The following is a 19624-nucleotide window of genomic DNA, read 5'->3' on the forward strand; positions in this document are numbered from 1 at the left end:
ATGCACTCGCATTATAATCTCATGTGCAATTGGAGATATAACAGCACAGACTCAGCCGTCGATTTCAGCTGTAGTTATCACGATTATATGTATACGACGGTGCACCCTGGACACGTCTATAGTCGTCTGCGGGAGCTAGATCATTCGGCTGCCGATCGACCAGACACACGAGAGCAGAAGCGTCGGTCATCTGAAGTTGTGTGTTGTGTATAAATAATAATATTTACGTCGGTCGGTGAGGACTCAAAAAGAACACAATATCGCCGGCCGGCCGCCGCCCCATAAAGACCTCTTACATCTACTATTACACAGGAGGTAACATGACGTAACTGGGTAGTACGGCGCCCCGGGGGCTGGACATATTGTTTTTGCTATAGATATCTCATACTCACATGCGGCCTGGCCTGGCTTTGTGCCATTTCACACACAGCACACACACACATAAGAAACCCGATGAAGAATCCTCTCATCCTTTCACTCGGGCCGACACATCCATAATACACGGAACAAGACAGATCAGAGAAGACGGTCAGCGTAGCGCGTTAACGTCGCATGACCCTCGAGGGAAACGCCTTGTGGGAATCGTTTTGCTACCGCCGGGAACTGTGGATATTCACGATCATCCACGGCGGACACGTATGCAATTTTTTCCTCAAGTTGTATTTTATGCAGTAACAGAAGATACCTACTTATCGCCGCAACTCGGATAGTTGTTACGAAACCGAGCTTATACGTTAAATGCATAGTACCTATCCGGCCACCCGTACCGCCCGTGCACAGGTTAAACGTAAACGGTATAGCTTTCGATCTGCATCAGCAACCATCTGGATCAAACGGCAAACGTACTTATACTTAACATTAAGAAAATCGCAAAAAGAAGTTGAACCTATTCACGTGATCTTCTTGGAGTGATTGGTAATTTAAACAAAAATGTCAAAGACTGCCATTTACATTTTATAAACGTACAATAAAAGTAACTAATATTCTTTAATTTCGGTTTCTTTGCAATCACATTTATTATATCCGATAATGATTTAGTATATAGGCTTTTCTTGAAAGTTAGACGATCACGTCTTCTCGGCCAAACCAATTAACATTATTATCATAGTGACAGTTGTAAAATAGGGCCATTGAAGTTGTCCAATAATACCTACTGTTATTCATTCACAGTATTTTTAAGAATTTTGAAATTTAAATTTACAACACAATTTATTAAAAGCTGATGATAGAAAGAGGAAGATTCCATGCCAGACCATGATAATCCGACTTTTTAGTGCGCATCTCTTCTCTCTGAACTATATTCGATGGACTAACAGTATATTTCCTCAATTATTGAGGAAATGGCATGGTTATGACATGGTTAGTGTTATTAGAAACAATTGAATACACAATTAAATGTATCAGAATTTATATTGATTTTAATAGGCTTATATTTACTCGCATAGAAAATCAGATATTATTAGGTTAAGATCATGTCTTGACTAAAATTACTGTGTTCAACAATATTACGTTATTAACATAATATTATATACTATTTCGTAATTTGTATCTATTCCTGGCACATGCGTACCTACTGAGCAGAGATAGGGTATCACTGTCATCGTCTGGTTATATAGTTCTAGTCATATGTAGGTATAATGTTTATGCACATCACAGCTGCAGTTATCTAAAGATTTTATACGATTTTGATGCGTGTTCGTTATAAAACGCATAAGCCTTAGCACGATCCTCATTCTTCGTCGATCGTTAACGATAAAATTGTACATAACATATAATATATTTTTATCATCGTCTAATAGCGCGGTTTGCAAGTATGACTTGACAAATTATACATATTACACTAGCTTTTAAATATACATTTGATAGTCTACAAAGAAATACCATATTAAATCGCCTCGCTCGTTGGCACTCGCAGGTTAACGCTGATAACAATTTAATAAATACATTTTACTCTAAACATAATAATTCAATCGCGTGTGGACGCGCACAGAAAGAGTCGGATAGGCACGCCGACAACTGAAGGATAGCAAATTGAAGAGCCGCGGTTAGGTCAGGTTGATTGAGTAGTTATAAAAAAAATAGATAGATACACCACTTTGGTGAAACGCAAACGACGACTTTGGAAAGTATAGGAGAAGGATTTCATAAATACACATACTTAGCGCGTACGAAAAATTAGGTCGCCGACCTACAGCGGATCCTGAGAAGTGTATACAAAAAGTAAATAAAAAAGGATAACACAAACGGAGGTACCTATATATATTTGAATATTTAATGAATAAAAACCGTATAGACAACCACAGTGTGGAAATCATGACAATGTTTTGGCGTTTTTCTACAACACGTCATTTATCGTTTAATTCCGTTCCGTTTAGCTCGCGGTGATTTTTACATTTTTAAGTTTGAAAAATCATTGACAACAAAAATAAAAAACTACCCTTTTTATGGATTATTTTAATTTTTCAATAAGAAACTAGGGTACCCTTGTAATATCAATCATTATAATTGACATTACATAAAAAATAATATATATATAAATCATAGTTATTATTACACGAAAAAAAGTTGTATAAATTGTAATTTTAATTTTTGTTTTATTATCTTTTGGCCTCAGCATACATTTTTATGTTGCTATTATTATGTACCTACCTGCTACTTATTTTTAAAAGACTATTTACTTACATTTATTAAGTATTTTTTTCCGCAGCTACTATTAATTCAATCAGAAAGAACAAAAGTATTCTCTGACTTTATATCTTAAACTATTTGAAAATATGAGTAGATCTTTTTTAAGTACGTGTAACTTACTAAAACTAGAATATCATTAAAATACAAAGAGCCCTACCACTTTTTTTAAAACTAAAAATAAATATATATATATATATATATATATAATATAAAATATGTAAAAGTTAGTACTACTACGCATATTTTGAATAAAAATAAATAATTACATACATTATGAATACACGATTGAAATCTAAATTAAAATTAATGAATATAAATAAATGTACATATAAATGTTGTAAACAAATTATTAATAAGAATTCAAAGTTTGTAAAAAATCCATTACATTACATCGTGCAATACATAAGTTCTGTTACGAATGTAACATAAATTATTAAAACTAATTTTTTGACTTGATTTTATAATATTTTCAAACATTTATTCCACTTAAACGGTTTGAAAATATCGGAGAAGCTTTTATGATGTAAAAAAAAAATGAGCAAATTTCTTTATATAAAAGTGAAATGGGGTATTATTTGGGGTGAAATACATTTGGTAACGATTTACCCTTATAATAGTCACTACAGAAACCACAGTTTATTTTATATCTGCTATTACTTCGTATTAAATGGAACTGCGCATTGCTGTTATTTTGTTGGCAAGGTATATACATTTTTTTGAAGTGATTTACCTGTATCATGACTGTATCAAACAACAGATCGATTCATACAATATTATCAATTACAGAGATCACATACAATAATGTATAATAGGAAATAATAAAACTTTATGTGCGTTACAAATACAGATGTACAGCGATGAACGGAAAACGAGTACATATGAGAAAATGGCAATCGGTTTCGATTACCATTTACTACCGTCTTTGGCCCCGTGTAATTCGACTAAATTGATTATTTGAATTCGACCGTGTGATTTTTTTTTATAAATATCTAAGCGCAATATTTCAAAAAATAAAAACATTAGACATACGTCGACGTTCAACTGCAGTATACGCATGACTGCTACAGCGACGGCGAGGGCGGCAAATCCATATAATATCGTGAAAGAAACAAAAAAGTGTTCGCACACTTCTGCTATGCATGTGCACCTCGTATATATATATATAGATACAGTCGAACGGATTACAGTTTATTCTATTAACATATTATACGCGTCGGGCTATGGTCGTGACTTATCGTGGACTGAAAAATATATAAGCATATTAATATTAACGAACAGGTTTACCGTCGAAAAATGATGGACGTCGAACACATCGCATCGTACTGTAATGTAATCTCATAATATTATTGTCGTCTATATAATAATAACACTGATGGGTACACTCCACTCATATCTACAGGTACTATATACTATATAGGTAAGAATCTGTACTATTATTATTATATGTCTGTATATATCTACAGCTAAAGCCCGGTTTGGTCTAGCCTGTTGGTTGTGTGTGCCGTTACTTTTGTAATTTACATGCAGATTCAAAAACTCGTGCATTAGTATATAATATATACTTAAATAACATACTGAAAATAACGATTATAATCTCAGGTGGTATATTAAGTATAGAGTCCGAATATGGTTCTAGAATTTTATGAGCAACACATTACACAGCATCAATTGTGATGTGCACGATGCACGTCATTTATATTTTTTGAAAATGCTCAAGTTCATTTTTCAAGCTCAATAATACCATTGAGATTTTAAGGTAGAAAAAAATAACCAATATTAGCCAATGCAATTGTAATAGCCAGTATCTAAATACTATGAATATACAATCAATGCCAATATCTATGGTTCGCGGTATGTGTCCGGTATATGTCCGGTGTTAATTTTTACTTGTGATTAGTCGAACTACGGATATTGATAATCGCATCAAACGTCATTACAATCGACTACAGAGTTGAATACATTTCATCGGGAACCCATCACACATACAATAGTACAAAATTAAAACAGTAAACAATACAAAACTTATAAATAATCGTTGATTAAACTATTATGCTAAACGTAGCTGAAACATGAAATCTAAAATGGCTGAGTATAATATACCTAGGCGTCGTCTATCTAATTTTTTAATAAACGAGGTACATAATATACATCTAAAGTATTTACAAAATATATATTTGTATATTATAAATTTGTTTTGGTATATGCTTAGACATATACTAGTAAAATATGACCAAGTTCATACTTGGTAATACGTTGTATCATTGATAATAAATATTAAAAAAATAATATTATAACATTTATAATCAATGGTTGTATTAAAAAACCTATTTGAGAACTGAGAAGTATTTTTCGTAATGTGACATTAAACCAAAAAAAAAAAACGGTGTATATATCTTATATATATACACCGTTATTTATAATATATATATTTTATATTATGTTATGTCATTTATCTATTACACACATTATGTGTTAACTCTATTTAGACAACGAAAAATCGCTGCAATAAACGAAGTATATATTCCAAGTATTGCTATATGTAAATTTTGTTTTTATATTTACTAACTTTCTTCTTCTTTGTTACCAACGCTCGATACAGGTCCTCTCAAGAAGTTCAAGGGTTTCTTCTTTACGGAGAAGAATATTATAACGCAATACTGAACATTTGACCAGATAACCGATTTAGTATATAAATTATACTTCTAATGATATTAGTTTCCCCCAAGATTCGCTTCTTGGAATTCCCTCAAAAAAACAAGCGAGGTGCCCAGCAGGCCATCACCGTCTGTTTTGATGTTTCTGATTTATTTGTTTTTTCTCGCCTATTAAAAATAGGTACCATTTATTTTTGCACAATGCGCAAATCATTTTTGTTTCTCTAAGACGACTACCATAAATTAACAAAGGAAACGCGAGTTCAACGTTTGGTACCGACTCATGTATAATAGCTGTGTAATTCTACTATAAATTATTGTAGTTATATTACAATTTATTATTATAGGACACGTTCTCTTCAAAGTTACAACTTAAATTTCAATTTGTTTTATAACTTTAAAATTTAATAACTATTTTTTTACTCTAATAAACTCAGTGCAGAAATATAGTTATGCTTGGGATATTATGTTTTTATGGGTGTTCCTAATACAATTGTGTCACCTAGACTATTTTTTTTTTAAGAAGGGTATTTTATTCTGAAAAAAAATCATTATTATAATTTTTTTTCTGTGCTTAGTTGCATGTACTCTCAGTCTGCATTATAATTTATTTTGTTTCTTATTATTTTCAACTTTACACGGTGGCGCTAGCCTTAACTTGTTGATTTGTATATTTTGTTTTCCTCACGGTTCGTTCAGTGGATACCTATACTATGATTTCTGTACAATAAATAATATGGGAGTGTAGAATGGGTACGGACCCGATCGAGGGATGATATAATTGTCGGTTGGGTTCTTATTTTTTTTTTTCTGGCATACCGCGTATAATTATTGTCATTGTCCGTGGGTCGGCGGTATAGTAACAGATTTTTCTCGATAAAAAAAAACACAACCAAACAAGAAGAAAACATTCATCCACTTATGTAGTAGGTATGTATGTGTGTATATATACATATCACTGCTGCGTTTCACCTTGCCTCCAAGAGGAAAGTCGCGCCAGTATGGCTATACCTATGGACCTATAATATACAGCCTTAAGAATCTCCCATTAAGCCATATATGCACGCTTATCGATGCGCTCTTCTATATAATATATATCATATACGAGAAAGATATTTCGGGGATTAAAAGAAATTGTACATATAACGTACTTACAAAATAGGTATACCAAAACAAAGACCATGCGTCGTTTGTACCGGCCAACTTATGGTCTTAATACTATACAGTATGCTACAGTATTTTCCTTTATACGTACCTATGGTTAAGGTACAATTCTTTTTAAGTATGTATGTGTGCGTGTACGCACAATAAATAATACACAGTTATTATACGCTAATCACCCGACATATTGTGTTTCGGGACTATAAAAATATACACACATGTGATGTATATTACAATATATACCGTGTACAAACAATTGAATAGGGCAAAACAGGTACGCTGCTGCTTGGTATATACACACATATGGGTGTCTGTCTAGATATATGTATCTAATTATTTATAATAACTGCTCGCAACGTATGTGTATAAGTGTGCCACTGGGTTGATCGCGGAGAAAAATCCATAGTATCTTTATGTTTATACATATGGTAATGATTGTTTTTGTTTCCAATTCTGAACGAAAAACGTCGAAGTCATAAAAAAAAACTCGTGTGAAGTTTTCACAGCGATGGTAGTTTTTCTTATTTCGAACACCGTCAATTAGCCGGTGTGTAGCGGCGATTAACCTGGAGAAAAAATTCACCGAAGAAGGAAGAAAATAAAATAACGCTAATATAACAACACGGTGAAAGCAGCTGCCCACTGATAAACCACACTGTGGTAAAAAAATGACATAAACGGTACGACACGCTAACGACCGCGCATTCTCGCAGGTAATTATGTCTTTTTGCTGGCCATAAAAAAATTCACAAGGAGAACGCGATTTTTTTTATAGTCAATTTTCGATCTATTGAGCTCATAAGTATGATCGCGAGGTTAATCCGCTGATTATAAACGCTAGCACCGGATTTACATAATTAATAATCATCATTAACATTCAAGCATATAAGTACCGTTTTTTTTAATACGTATTTTTTTAACTGTAACGAGTTTAGTTGACCATATTGTGGAATTGTGTCAATTGTTATGGTCGACGATCGACGTCTGGAAGGACCGACGCCTGCCAAAACCCGACTTAACCTACTAGCGAAAAATATATTTTAATAAGCAACTTTTTACATAATTATCGACCATGAGCATTTAAACCGGGAAAAGATTCCATATTATAACTCAATTATAAATTCATTACAATTTTGCCTTCCTGAATATGTTTGTGCGTTGAACTCGTTAAAACAACTGTTTATCTATAATTTAATTAACTAGTATAATTGTATTTATTTATTTATTATCACAATACATTGCCATCAGACTGATGCATATCGGTTATTATTTCGGAATTTTTGGAGGCAGCCGCCAGGGTATAATAGTTTAAAAAAAAAAGAAACATAAATAAAGAAAATTGCATGTATAATATAATGTAATACATGCAAAACATCATACATTTGTGCAAGTATACTTTTCTTGATGTAGTTTATAGCGACTCGAAATGAAATGTTTTTGCTCAAATTTCAAGCGTTCTCTCACGGTGTAACGGAAACCGGATATAAGTTTTCCGAAAAAACATACGTTTATGCGTACATGACTGTGTACACATAACATTATATATTTTGCACGCTTAGTGCATTCGTTTTTGCTGTAATCCCAAGCAGCTGTAATCGCATATAATAATAATATTATAAGATGATGATGTGATTGCTACTAACTGTTTGATAAACGCACAGCGGACATCGACTTCTCTAAATACAAGTACGAATGTACTGTCAATGGGTGTATATGTGGCTGGGCAATATTATTATAATATTATGTGTACCACAATTTGATACATTACCGTGCACATACATATAAAGTAACGCATAATCACAAAAATATATACACTCGCATATATAACAATTTATTTAAAAATAATATTATTGTAAATGGGTTTATATATTTTTTTCTTTTGCCGCCTGACCAGGCACGGCATGTAAATTATATTATATTTTAATGTAATCTCTGTGTACCGGATTGGCCGCTCCGAAGAATTCACCTACGGTAACTGATCAATATATTATAATATTTACTATTATACATATACGTACACATTGAAATAAATCGGTATGACGAAAACGTACAGCCACCGGATTCCGTGGGAATCGTATTACTTATAGTTATAGCGTTATAAAATAGATGTAAGTACGTGGATGGATTTCGGTGCACGTTATGACAGAATGCACAGGGCCACCGTGTGAATATTTCCGGTTTTCGTCGCGAGTTACAGTTATTAGTGCATAATTCGGACGCGTTTATAACTACTATAATATATAAAGAAGCCAATCAAAATCCTATACATACATAGTATAACGACTAATGATCCATAATAATAAGCGTCGCATCTGACATTACCTGTCTGAACGCAAAGACGTGCCCCTCATCTCTGCCGGCTTAACTTCATAAAGAAAACGGCTATGTTAAGTATATTATTATTGAAATTATTTTCAATCGTGAAATCTGACGCTTGAGTAGGTTGATTGTTGTATTAATTTAATTAGGTTAAATTACTACTTCAACTGCGCTCGATGTAGAGGAAATTCATTTTGTAGATTGATACCACTTTTTTTTTGTTAACCAAGATACGCCAATTATTATTTTATTAATCGTCAAAAGCCTATTATTTTCAAATACATCGTGGGCCGACAGTCGACACAATTTATAACTTAAATAATTAACAATTAATAAAGATATTAGGTCATCAACTTTCACATAGTTCAAATCACAATTTAAATTGGTTTTCACGATTTAAATAAAACTCACATCATTTCTGAGCAGAACAAAAAATTTTAAAGAACATATTTACAGCGACTTTTGAAAATTTGTACATTAATATAGTGTATATATCACGTTCAATATTATATTATAGAATAATTAAAAAAAAACCTCTCGGCAAACCATCTACATCGAAATTATTAAGGTTAACTTCAGTTAATCCAGTTTAGTTTATTCACTTTATTAAATCCAGTAACCCTTTTTTTATTTGTACTCAAGTAAAATATCATAACTATTTTTCATATATGTTCTGGAGGCTATTACCAACTATTTATATTATTAATTTAATTACTTTTAAAGTTTAAATTATTTGTATGTATAGTTTGGCGTGATGCGATTTTATTTTAAAAGATAAAAACGGCTTAATTGTAATTAATATTCCAAGTTATTTCTCATATATTATCCTTTTGTAACAGACAAAACTATGGATTTTAAAGTAGCGTAAACGTCTAACGCCTTACCTAGAAACGGTGGAAATCTTCTCTTCGGGCCTAACCCCGTTCGTTTTCGATATGTTCCTGACAATCCCATCTGCAACACAAAAACCTTATTATAATGACATTATAGAGGTAACAAAAGGACTAATATATATTATGACTTGATCATTGCTGTATCTATAATGAAGTATCGGCATTTAATTTTTACACTAATATTAGAAAAACAAGTAAAATTATAAAAAGATCAATTGTAAGTGTCAAATTTTGATGCATTTCCCGATTCCATTCCAATATTCTTGTCAACACATATAATATCTAACAACAATTTATTTGATAATAGTTTTGGAATTATCAATTATTCATTTTGACCAACTTAATTTAATGTCACATTTTGCCAAGTAAAAACTGACCAATTACTATACACGTATTTTACTTGTATTTAGTATAATAATGTTAAACATTATAAGAATTGTAAATCAATTAGTAATTTTTTTAATGGTTCTAAATATCGCCTAAAACTACAAAAAGTTACTCAGCCGCTTTTTCAAGTTTCAAAACTTGATAGAACCCTAGATTTGCCAATATCATCATCATCATCATCAAGCTTAACGGGGGCCTTTATGGCGCAACGCTGCCATCATTAGATGATAGTTTCTAGACGGATTCGCTGTCCGGTTTGGGTCGTCAGTCCGTCACCGGAGAGGGGTTGGCGGTTACTTTTCACCGGACGATTGTTTGCCACTCGGCCACTCCTCCACTTGCCAATAAAAGATAGAAATTCGAATATGGTTTAATATTGTTGAAATATTAACTAAAATGACTCATTAAAAAAAAAAAATTAGAACTGTAATTATTTTCAGGGAAAAATAGTGTCTTACGTTTAACAACCGTGTAAAGTAGAGTCGTCTATGAGAACTTTCGAACGCGACTCGTGTTTATGTTAGCATAGTTGACCAGAGAGCACGATAACGGAAGGGAACCCCACATAACGTATTATATTATATTTTTATAAGATCCGCGAAATGAGAAGAAACAATAGAAGAAAAACTCGGGTAATAGCTACTGCACCAGCTGTATACTCATAAATATATCATGTAAAAGATATATCCGAGCACGAGATGGTTTTGTGTTTCTTTTTTATTTGCGATCTCGGCTCAGATGTAGGCGTTTAATGTTGAAAAAAAAAAGTACAATGCGGTTGTAATGAAGACCCGCGTGTGTGTGTGTGTGTGTGCAAATAACGTTTTGTTTTTCTTATTTTTTATTGTTCTCTTTGTAGCGCCTGAACGGGTTACGGCGACGGCGGCATGAGACCCATACGCCACCTGTCCTCATGTATAATATGTATTATAATACGTTTCCGGTCACGCCACACCATGCGCAGTTCACGATGTCACTCCCGTATTATAAGAATATATTATTAAAAGTATTTCCACGGTTTTAGCAAACATAATAAGCGCCGTTTAAAATTTTACATATATCGCATAGTGTACCTATGTTTAAATGCATGTTATAGTAACGTGATGGCCACGGGTCGAGTATGCATAACTTGGCGGACTTGTGTTTAAAATTGCATAACCACATGAAAATTACTATTAAGCGCTATATTACGACTTGGATACTACAACGCACTTATACCTTCGGTTCGAGACAACTATTTTACTTCCCCCACTGCTTTTTTTTTTTTAACTATTATACTGAGAGAATAATTATTATTACGGAACGACGGAAACGAGTTTGAAGCAAAAACGCGCCGAAAGAAATGTCTCGGTAAAACATTTAAAAAAAAATACAATTCTACCCCGTGTTATATTTTTTTATTTGTCTGCTGCTTGCAGAGCGCGCCCGTAATGTTCCTCCAGTAGTCTCGAAGGCCATTATCGCGTTTTTTCTTTCCTATACTTAAAATAATATTAAATAATACAATACTGTGTACTGTATATATATATATATATATACACCGACGGAATGCCGATCGATCTGTCACGGTGCGCGGTGCACATACCTACACACCGCGTACGATTCTGTCGCTTCCGGTACAAAGGATATTGCCTAGCAATCGTCCGGCAAAACAATAACAACCGCATAAGTAGGTATAATGCGTTAAAATTGATATTTTGCGTTTAGTCATTATGATGAGTATCAGACACCTAGGGTGTACTCTAGATTTATCATCGGTCAACAAAAAAATAAAACAACCATGAATTTCTTAGATTTGACGGATTATATTTTTATTTAGTGTATTACTAACATTTCAGACTTTAAACGTTGTGTACAAATGTGAATTAAATCCTAAATAGTCAAAAACTAAAAAAAAAAAAAGGTTAAAAATTGGATTTTGTCTCTTCGTCACAAGTTCCTTATTCATTTTTCTACTTCGTCATTTCATTATATGATGCATCCACTTTTTTTAACTACTTCAAAGTTAGTAAAGAAAATAACACTATGTATACACAAATATTTTCTTGTGTGCTAAGTCTTTAAGCTCCCCAGCCCCTTCTTGGCACCATTCATATACTAATATTTAACGCCTCAATAAAAAAAAAACACGTGATACAAAGTCTTCACAATTTTATTTTCCATTTAATCGTTCCACGGTGGCAGTTTACAAGTCATGTAAAACTGAAGCATATATTTTTTTATTGCGCTCGCTAAAGTTTAAAATACTATCGTCATTTTGCTATAAGAACCACAATAGTATAACGTAACAACGACAGGATACCGCCATATTATGTAATCGTCTGAAAACCTATCAAAACTCATTTGAATAAATATACTAATAGTTATAATATTATAACAACAATATTACCATACCTATAGATTGTTATGACCCGTTCGTGTTGTTTTATTTTTATTGGATATATTTTGTGTGTGTGTAAGTTGTAGTACAAGTGAGACCGTTTGGAAACGGCGATTTTTGCTTGTTTTAAAACTTGGTGTGCTAATAGCCGCCTCCGATGCATGTATACAAGGAATAAACGTGAACGTGGGAGAGAAAGGTGCATAATATATGTGTCGCGGCACATATACAAGAGAATAAATTCAGTAATATACAATAGACATTACCTATAATCATAATAATAATAAGGAAACCACTGCGGGCACACAACATGTGCCGAGCTATTTCAAGTTCTTAAGTTTTACAGGTAACACGAAATAACATCCATCAGATGAATCAACGATAAGAAATCTATCACGGACACTAACTCGAGTTTTAAGACGATACTGCAAGTCTTTTATAATTACAACTTTTTCAAGGACGCCTACGGAATTAGTATAGTTCAATGCGTTAGGTACCAGCAAAGAAGTGCGAAGACAATATTTATTTATGTATTTAATAATTTACGGGCATAGTCCAGATATAAATAATAGTGCAATAATACATAATAATAAGGCTAATAAAAAATAATAAAATATAATACATAATAATTAAAAATAGCAGTTTTTACAAGACAAAGAAGAGAAAAAATATAGGGATATATAAATTGGCCAAAATAATATTGTTAAAAAGTAAACGATGGGTCTTCATTGGCGCGGCGCAAAAAGGGGAATAAGGGGAAGTTTTGGAGAAAATTAGAAGACAAAATATATGGAACATGAACTATACACATCTAAGTCATAAGCCCACAAACAGCTCACGGCAAGTTAGTTATAGTAATTAGAGATTGAAAATAGAAAATACTTAAAGTAAAATAAATATTTGTAGATAAAGACATTAAGTATCGGAAATAATAATATATATTAGCTTTAAACCCGTATAATTCTTATAACGCAAAAAACTGTAAGTAATTAGTACCTTACCCAGCGTGATTAAATAAGTTTAATTAAAAAACAAGGAATTGAGAAACGCTGAAAAGCTATAATGTCTTCTCAGTACTACACCGAAGTTTTAGTGCAATTTTAAAGAAAACAAATTCTACGCTCCATTGCGGATGACCTCTAGATCAGCCGTTACTGTATATAATATATATAGTGTGTAATAATGGGTATTGCAACGCGACACAAGCTAACATTAACAACGCAGCTAACTTATTATAATAATAACATATTATAAGCAAACACGCGAAGTCGCGGCCTAATGCGAATTCCGGCATTTCGAAACTCATGCAAAATCATTTTGATCTCGCGTGCGGCCCAAAACTTCAGAGAAACGCACACGATTTCTGGATTAACTAGGCATAGGTACCGTAAGTATAAGGACTCTGTAATGTTATTTTGCCGTCAACCGACTGTCTATCAGGGTGGCCCTAATGTACGTCCAACTTGGTCGGCCAACAGTTTCACTAACGGCGCATTGAATACACTTTCATGCTAAAATATTTTATTTTTTTCTACCACAATTATTCCACGTGGGTGTGCAACTGTTCTTATATTATAAAGTCCATCGATCACGGACATTATGGTCGAGACACAACAATCGGCTATTGTTCCTGTGCACGCGTGTAAAATCCAATCAACATTCAAAATATTATACACCGCGCATAAAAAAAAAACTATGTTCTCGCAACGATTTAATCTGTAGTTCCTATGGCATGTATATTACCGAACCAGTAATATTAGATAAGCTAATATTAAATAAAGTTATTACAATATAATAATATACTAAATCCGTGAAAGAACAAATCAAAAAGTTGAAAAAAATTCGCCAAGTTTGCTAGTAGATAACTTTTAACGATGTACACTCTCTCCTCTGTTCGCAGAGGTCAGCAGTGTTAGACTTCCGCGAATCAATACCGATCTAAACTCGGGTCTCGTGTGCATCTCCTAGGCGAATGAGACTTAATTGAAGAGGCGTATACCAAACGTCAGTGTAACCCGTTTCTGAAGTAGCGCGCTAGTGGTTTTCGGTTAAGCTGTGTTGTAGTGTAGTTTTCAATTCGCCGCCGGCTTTCGTGTAAGACATACACTGCTTAGTGTAAATCAAAATCAAAATAGTACTATCAAAAGGTCGCCGTCTAAGATCGCAATAATATTGTGTACTGTTGCGGGCGCCTGTTGCTTCTGGTTACAACACTTGAGGTCACATGTCATCCACCAGACGGTAATAATAACTGATGTCAATGGGATTGGGCGCGGTGCGTGCAAAAAGTCGTTTTTTCTCTACTTGTAATGTTTTTATTATTGTTCTATACCGTTTAAGAGTGTGCCCTCGTGTAATACTGTACATATGTGTATATAGCGGTGTTGGTGATGGTCACGGGCACTTCGAAACACGACATGATGAACAATGCGCGGATCTCGTGACGGGAATATTGGATGTTTGTGGGATATGATTATTCACGACGGCCGCCGACAGGATAGACGCGAGTAGAACGTTTGCATATTATTATTATTTGTATTATGTGTACCTACATGACTTACACGCCGAAACGTTAATAATAATAACCATAAACATAGCAAACAGTGAATTTGAATGGTCGCTATAGAGTGTATAAAGATGCATATGTATATATTTAAAAATACTGTGGTTTATATTATAGATATTATACGCAAGATACTGGATACACAACTTAAAAAAGTATAAGTAGATTCTTTATAGATATAGAGGATACAGAGCGTTGTACATGTTCAAGAATATGTATAAAAGACGCCACACATTCCACTTTAAACTGCTTAGACTAGGGTCTAGACATCCCGCAACTATAGAATACAAAAGGATTCGCTTTTAAAAATTAATTTCTTGATACATTTTGATATCAATTGAATACACATAAATTTATAATGACAATATGTATTCAACATTTTGTTAATCGATTGATGTAATAAATTAAAACTTGATGATACTTATATCAACGCAGTAGGTTTGGACACTGATCAAAAAGTATGTGTGTAATGTGGCACTGTATGAAGCTGAGACGTGGACAATACCAAGACAAGGCCGAAAAGGCTAAAGTGAGAAAGCTTTTGAAAAGTGCCGTTGGATAGAAAGAGTTAAAAATTAAGAGGTTTTCCGGAAGATGAATACACAGTTAACGTGGAATTGTTTAGGGAAAGATATAGATTGGACAAAAGTAGGTTGAAAAAAAAAGATACTTTGATACTTTTCCCTTTATCCTTTGCCTCTGAATACAAATTTATTTTTATTACATTTTATTTTAATAAACAGCATTACATTGGATTTAGAAGAACAGATGCTCGTGTATACCAAATAATATACACACATAGAAATACTAAATAATATAAGCGCGAACGACGAACGTGTGTCGGAAGCATATAGTGAATATATTTTTAAATATATTATTACTTCCATAAAAATGACTTACAAGATAAAAAGTCAATAATTATCATGTATCAGATGCACTATAAAGTATAAAGCGATAAACCATGCTTGCGAGTGTTCTACATATTATTATTATATGTGCGACATCCCACGGAATACAATAATTTATATTTTATTGAGATTTCGATTACAACTCTCCGGGGTAAATTTTAAAAAATGACATGTTCTACACGTTTTGATTCCTATATTTACGTGGGTCGGCTTGGGTGTATAGAAATCTGATATTGCGGCGAGCAAAACGTTTCAACTAATTGACGGACATTATAATAAGCAAAAAGTCGTCGATAATAATAATATAAAAGATACAACTTTCACAAAAATAATCATTTCACCGAAACATAACTATAGCTAAGATGTTTTTTGTTTTTAAAATAAAAATCGGTATTTTTTCTTTTCTTTGAAGCGCTATATATGTACAAAAATACATACAAACTTTGCACAATAATAATATTATTACATTTTTATTTTGTGAAAATGTAGTTAATCTGTTTGTGTAACATATACATACGCCACACAAATAAAACGCATGTCGTTTTTCTCCATATTATTATGACGGTTTGCTTTCATAATTTAAAACAATAGTAATTGTAAAAAAAACATTTATATTATGTACAGCATGTTTTTGAGCAGTTTTAGTATTTCTAATGACAATAATTATAACTGCGTGTCTTATACAACATTATAATTACTATACTTATTTGGGTTTTGATTGAAACAACAATTGCGAGTCGTTACGTTTTTTTTTAGCATCCTTTCTACCTTAACGCATGTGATATACGACAACCATACCATTTATAAGTGTAAATTGTAAAAACCAACTGCGGCGAATAATCGCATCGTCGACTTATATTCGAGTACCGTTAAAAAAAACATGTTTAGACACAGCAACGTGGTTTTGATAAGAGATCGTAAAGTTTTAAAGAAAATAATTATCTAGTCGCGGCACATATTTAAAAAAATAAACATAACAAGATGGCGCGTGGACTAATTATAATGCAGTATAAAATGTATTTTTGTTACACTGCAAATGCGAGTAGTTAGTTTTTATTTTAATCATGGGAAAAATGTCATGGGAATCGGCTAATTAATTTTGAATTTTCGCGGTACACAAAATTGATATTGTAAGAAAAAAAGGGTTATAATCTCTTCTTAACGTTGCGAACACGTGCGCTGCCGCCGCAGACGGTATAACAGGAGAAGAGAAAATCTCAACACATAACTGGGACAATGTTAAACCGATTTTCGTGAGAAACGGCGGTTGTACTTTCATTTAATGTCAGTTTTATTATTTTTTCTACTTAATACTAAAGGTTTAGTTCATTGTTGTTTAGTAAAGCTGTATGAAAATATTGTTACGAAAATAACAAATTCGTGTGTGCTACCACCAGATCTGCTACACGTAATATTTTACTACTGGAATCGGTAGTTGTCCATATAGTAGAAAGTCAACATGACAATAAGGTAGTCGGCGAAAGCAACTTTTGTTGGTTGTGCGATCAATTTATGAATGGTCTTCCCTGTTAATGTAAAGATAAATTCAATGCACAATGTCCATTAGTATTGTATAGTTAAGATATAAATGTAGTTACAGTAATAACAATAATTTATACCCAAGATTTATAGACCTTTAATCACAAATATATTGTGACAATATCTATAGAACAGATCCGGACGTCCTTTAATTCTAGAAATCTCTCAAACAGATTTTATTGATGAAACTAATTTGTTTTCCTCTGCAGCCATCTTAGTGCACATAGTCATCACTCATCAGTATATTATGTAAAAAATTACTTTGTATTTTATTAAAATCCCAACAAAAATATTTCTTTAGCCTAGTGTAAATAGTCACTAAGTAAAAAAAAAATGTTTTAACAAATGTGTTAAAAGATACAACATAATATAACATGGAAACTATGTAAATACCATGATGTAATCTAAATACTATACACTATTATAAACAAATATAACCTGTGTAAATACTAGTATCCATAAATATTATATGTACATTTCAAAATTTAGTTTACTGCTAGAGGTTTAGGTTTTCCTACTAAGTTTTTTTTTATTTCCGACTTAGTAAACTAAATTTGATTTTTACATTACTGTTTTCATATGTAGTATGTACTAATTGTACATACCGAATAATTATTTCAACGTCCTACATTAATTTACTATACTAGTTAAATAATTCCAGTTTTGTGGTGTTTCTTTTTGAAAACATTTTCATTCTATCCTATATTAGAACACATTCAAATTTTTATCTTTTTTAGTATTTGCTAGAGTTTTAACATTTTTTGAAAATTAAATAGTAACATATATATTTATTTGATTTTTTTAATTAAGAATAGTTTACAGAATATGTTTACTGGTCAATAACCACTTTTGAATACTTAGTTTTAAAGTTATTTAAGTTTAAAATTAAGGACGTGAGGTGGAGTGGGGCTGGGTAATGCGCGCATTTAAAAATAAATCTTCTCGCCACCCTTCCTTTTGTCCTAAATTGTAAACTTTAATAACTCTAAAACTATGTATTCAAAATTAGTTATCGTCAGTCAAAATTTTCAGCAAATTATTCTTAATTTAAAAAAACGAATAACCTACGATATTTTTTAAACAGCCGAATAGGAAATCTTCATCTGTCAAGTCAATAGATCAGAAATCTTACCTGAGAAGTACTTCATTAGGACACAAATTAAGAAGTTCACCCCTTACCCATTAAAGTCGAGAAAAAACCTAAAAATAGTGCCCCCGACTTCAATGTACTGGCTTTTTTTTTGGTAACGATGTATATAACTTAGACGACATTTTGGTATTAACTTATAGTTTCTATATTATATCGCATACCATGTGTAGTGTAACCATTTACACTAAGCTAACAAAGTATTTATGTTGGGAAATCAGTATAGTTTTCTTATACATATAAAATTAACGGGGCGGTGTGGCGCAGTGGACACCTCAGCTGCCGCATGGCACTTGAAGTTAAGCTGTGGCCGTTGCTGCTTGAACCCGGATGGGTGACCACCCGGATTTTTAGCGGCGACCCACACCATCAACCCCCGATAAACATGGCAGAAATGCCATGCGCCCTCCGGCGACCGAACTGGCATAAAGTTAGCAATAGCCCTCCCGGTCAAATACGCCATACGAATATTTTTATTTATACATATAAAAGTAAATATGACACGGAGAATTTACTTATTATTACAAAGTATAGAGTTATACAAATTACCCGTTAGTAAAATTATCTGGGTCAGTCGAAAATTCTCCTGTCCAGGTGTCAGATTATCACCAGTATAAATCATGGTTTAACAGAAATTGCTGTCGACTGGCCGCTGACATCAGTCCTCAAACATCCCGTTTGAGTTGTGCAGCTGTAGTAGTAGTAGGGACTCCTAAGTTAGGCATCCTCGCCGTTTCCCATTTTAAACAACTCATGAACGTTATTTTTTTTTAATGAAAAAGTATCTCGAGGTCTCTAAAATGTATTACATTTTTGCTTGTAGCTAAAAAAGTATTCAACCAATGCAATTTTGCAATAGAGTCTTTACACGTCTACGCCATTTTTCCCAATTTACTAACACCATTTATATGATCAATTTTGTTTAACCGTTCGTTTGCAATAGTTGGCCGATATAATGTTAAAATTTACAAGGGTTAAGTGGGAG

The 19624-nt window shown here is 32.8% G+C and overlaps 1 protein-coding gene across 1 annotated transcript in view; it reads right to left on the reverse strand.

Annotated features, from left to right (window-relative positions):
* Nucleotides 1–19624, reverse strand: part of LOC126839270 (calpain-1 catalytic subunit-like) — a 74048-nt gene that overhangs the window by 27059 nt on the left and 27365 nt on the right. The window contains exon 3 of the mRNA XM_050574515.1: nt 9707–9776. Within this exon, the coding sequence (XP_050430472.1) occupies nt 9707–9776 (70 nt within the window). The remainder of the gene's footprint in view (nt 1–9706; nt 9777–19624) is intronic.

Source organism: Adelges cooleyi, unplaced genomic scaffold, assembly GCF_023614345.1.
Source record: "Adelges cooleyi isolate 19-005CV unplaced genomic scaffold, UGA_ACOO_1.1 ACOO_flye_CR_arks_rails_tigmint_CR_PRNA_1, whole genome shotgun sequence".
Classification (NCBI taxonomy): domain Eukaryota; kingdom Metazoa; phylum Arthropoda; class Insecta; order Hemiptera; family Adelgidae; genus Adelges; species Adelges cooleyi.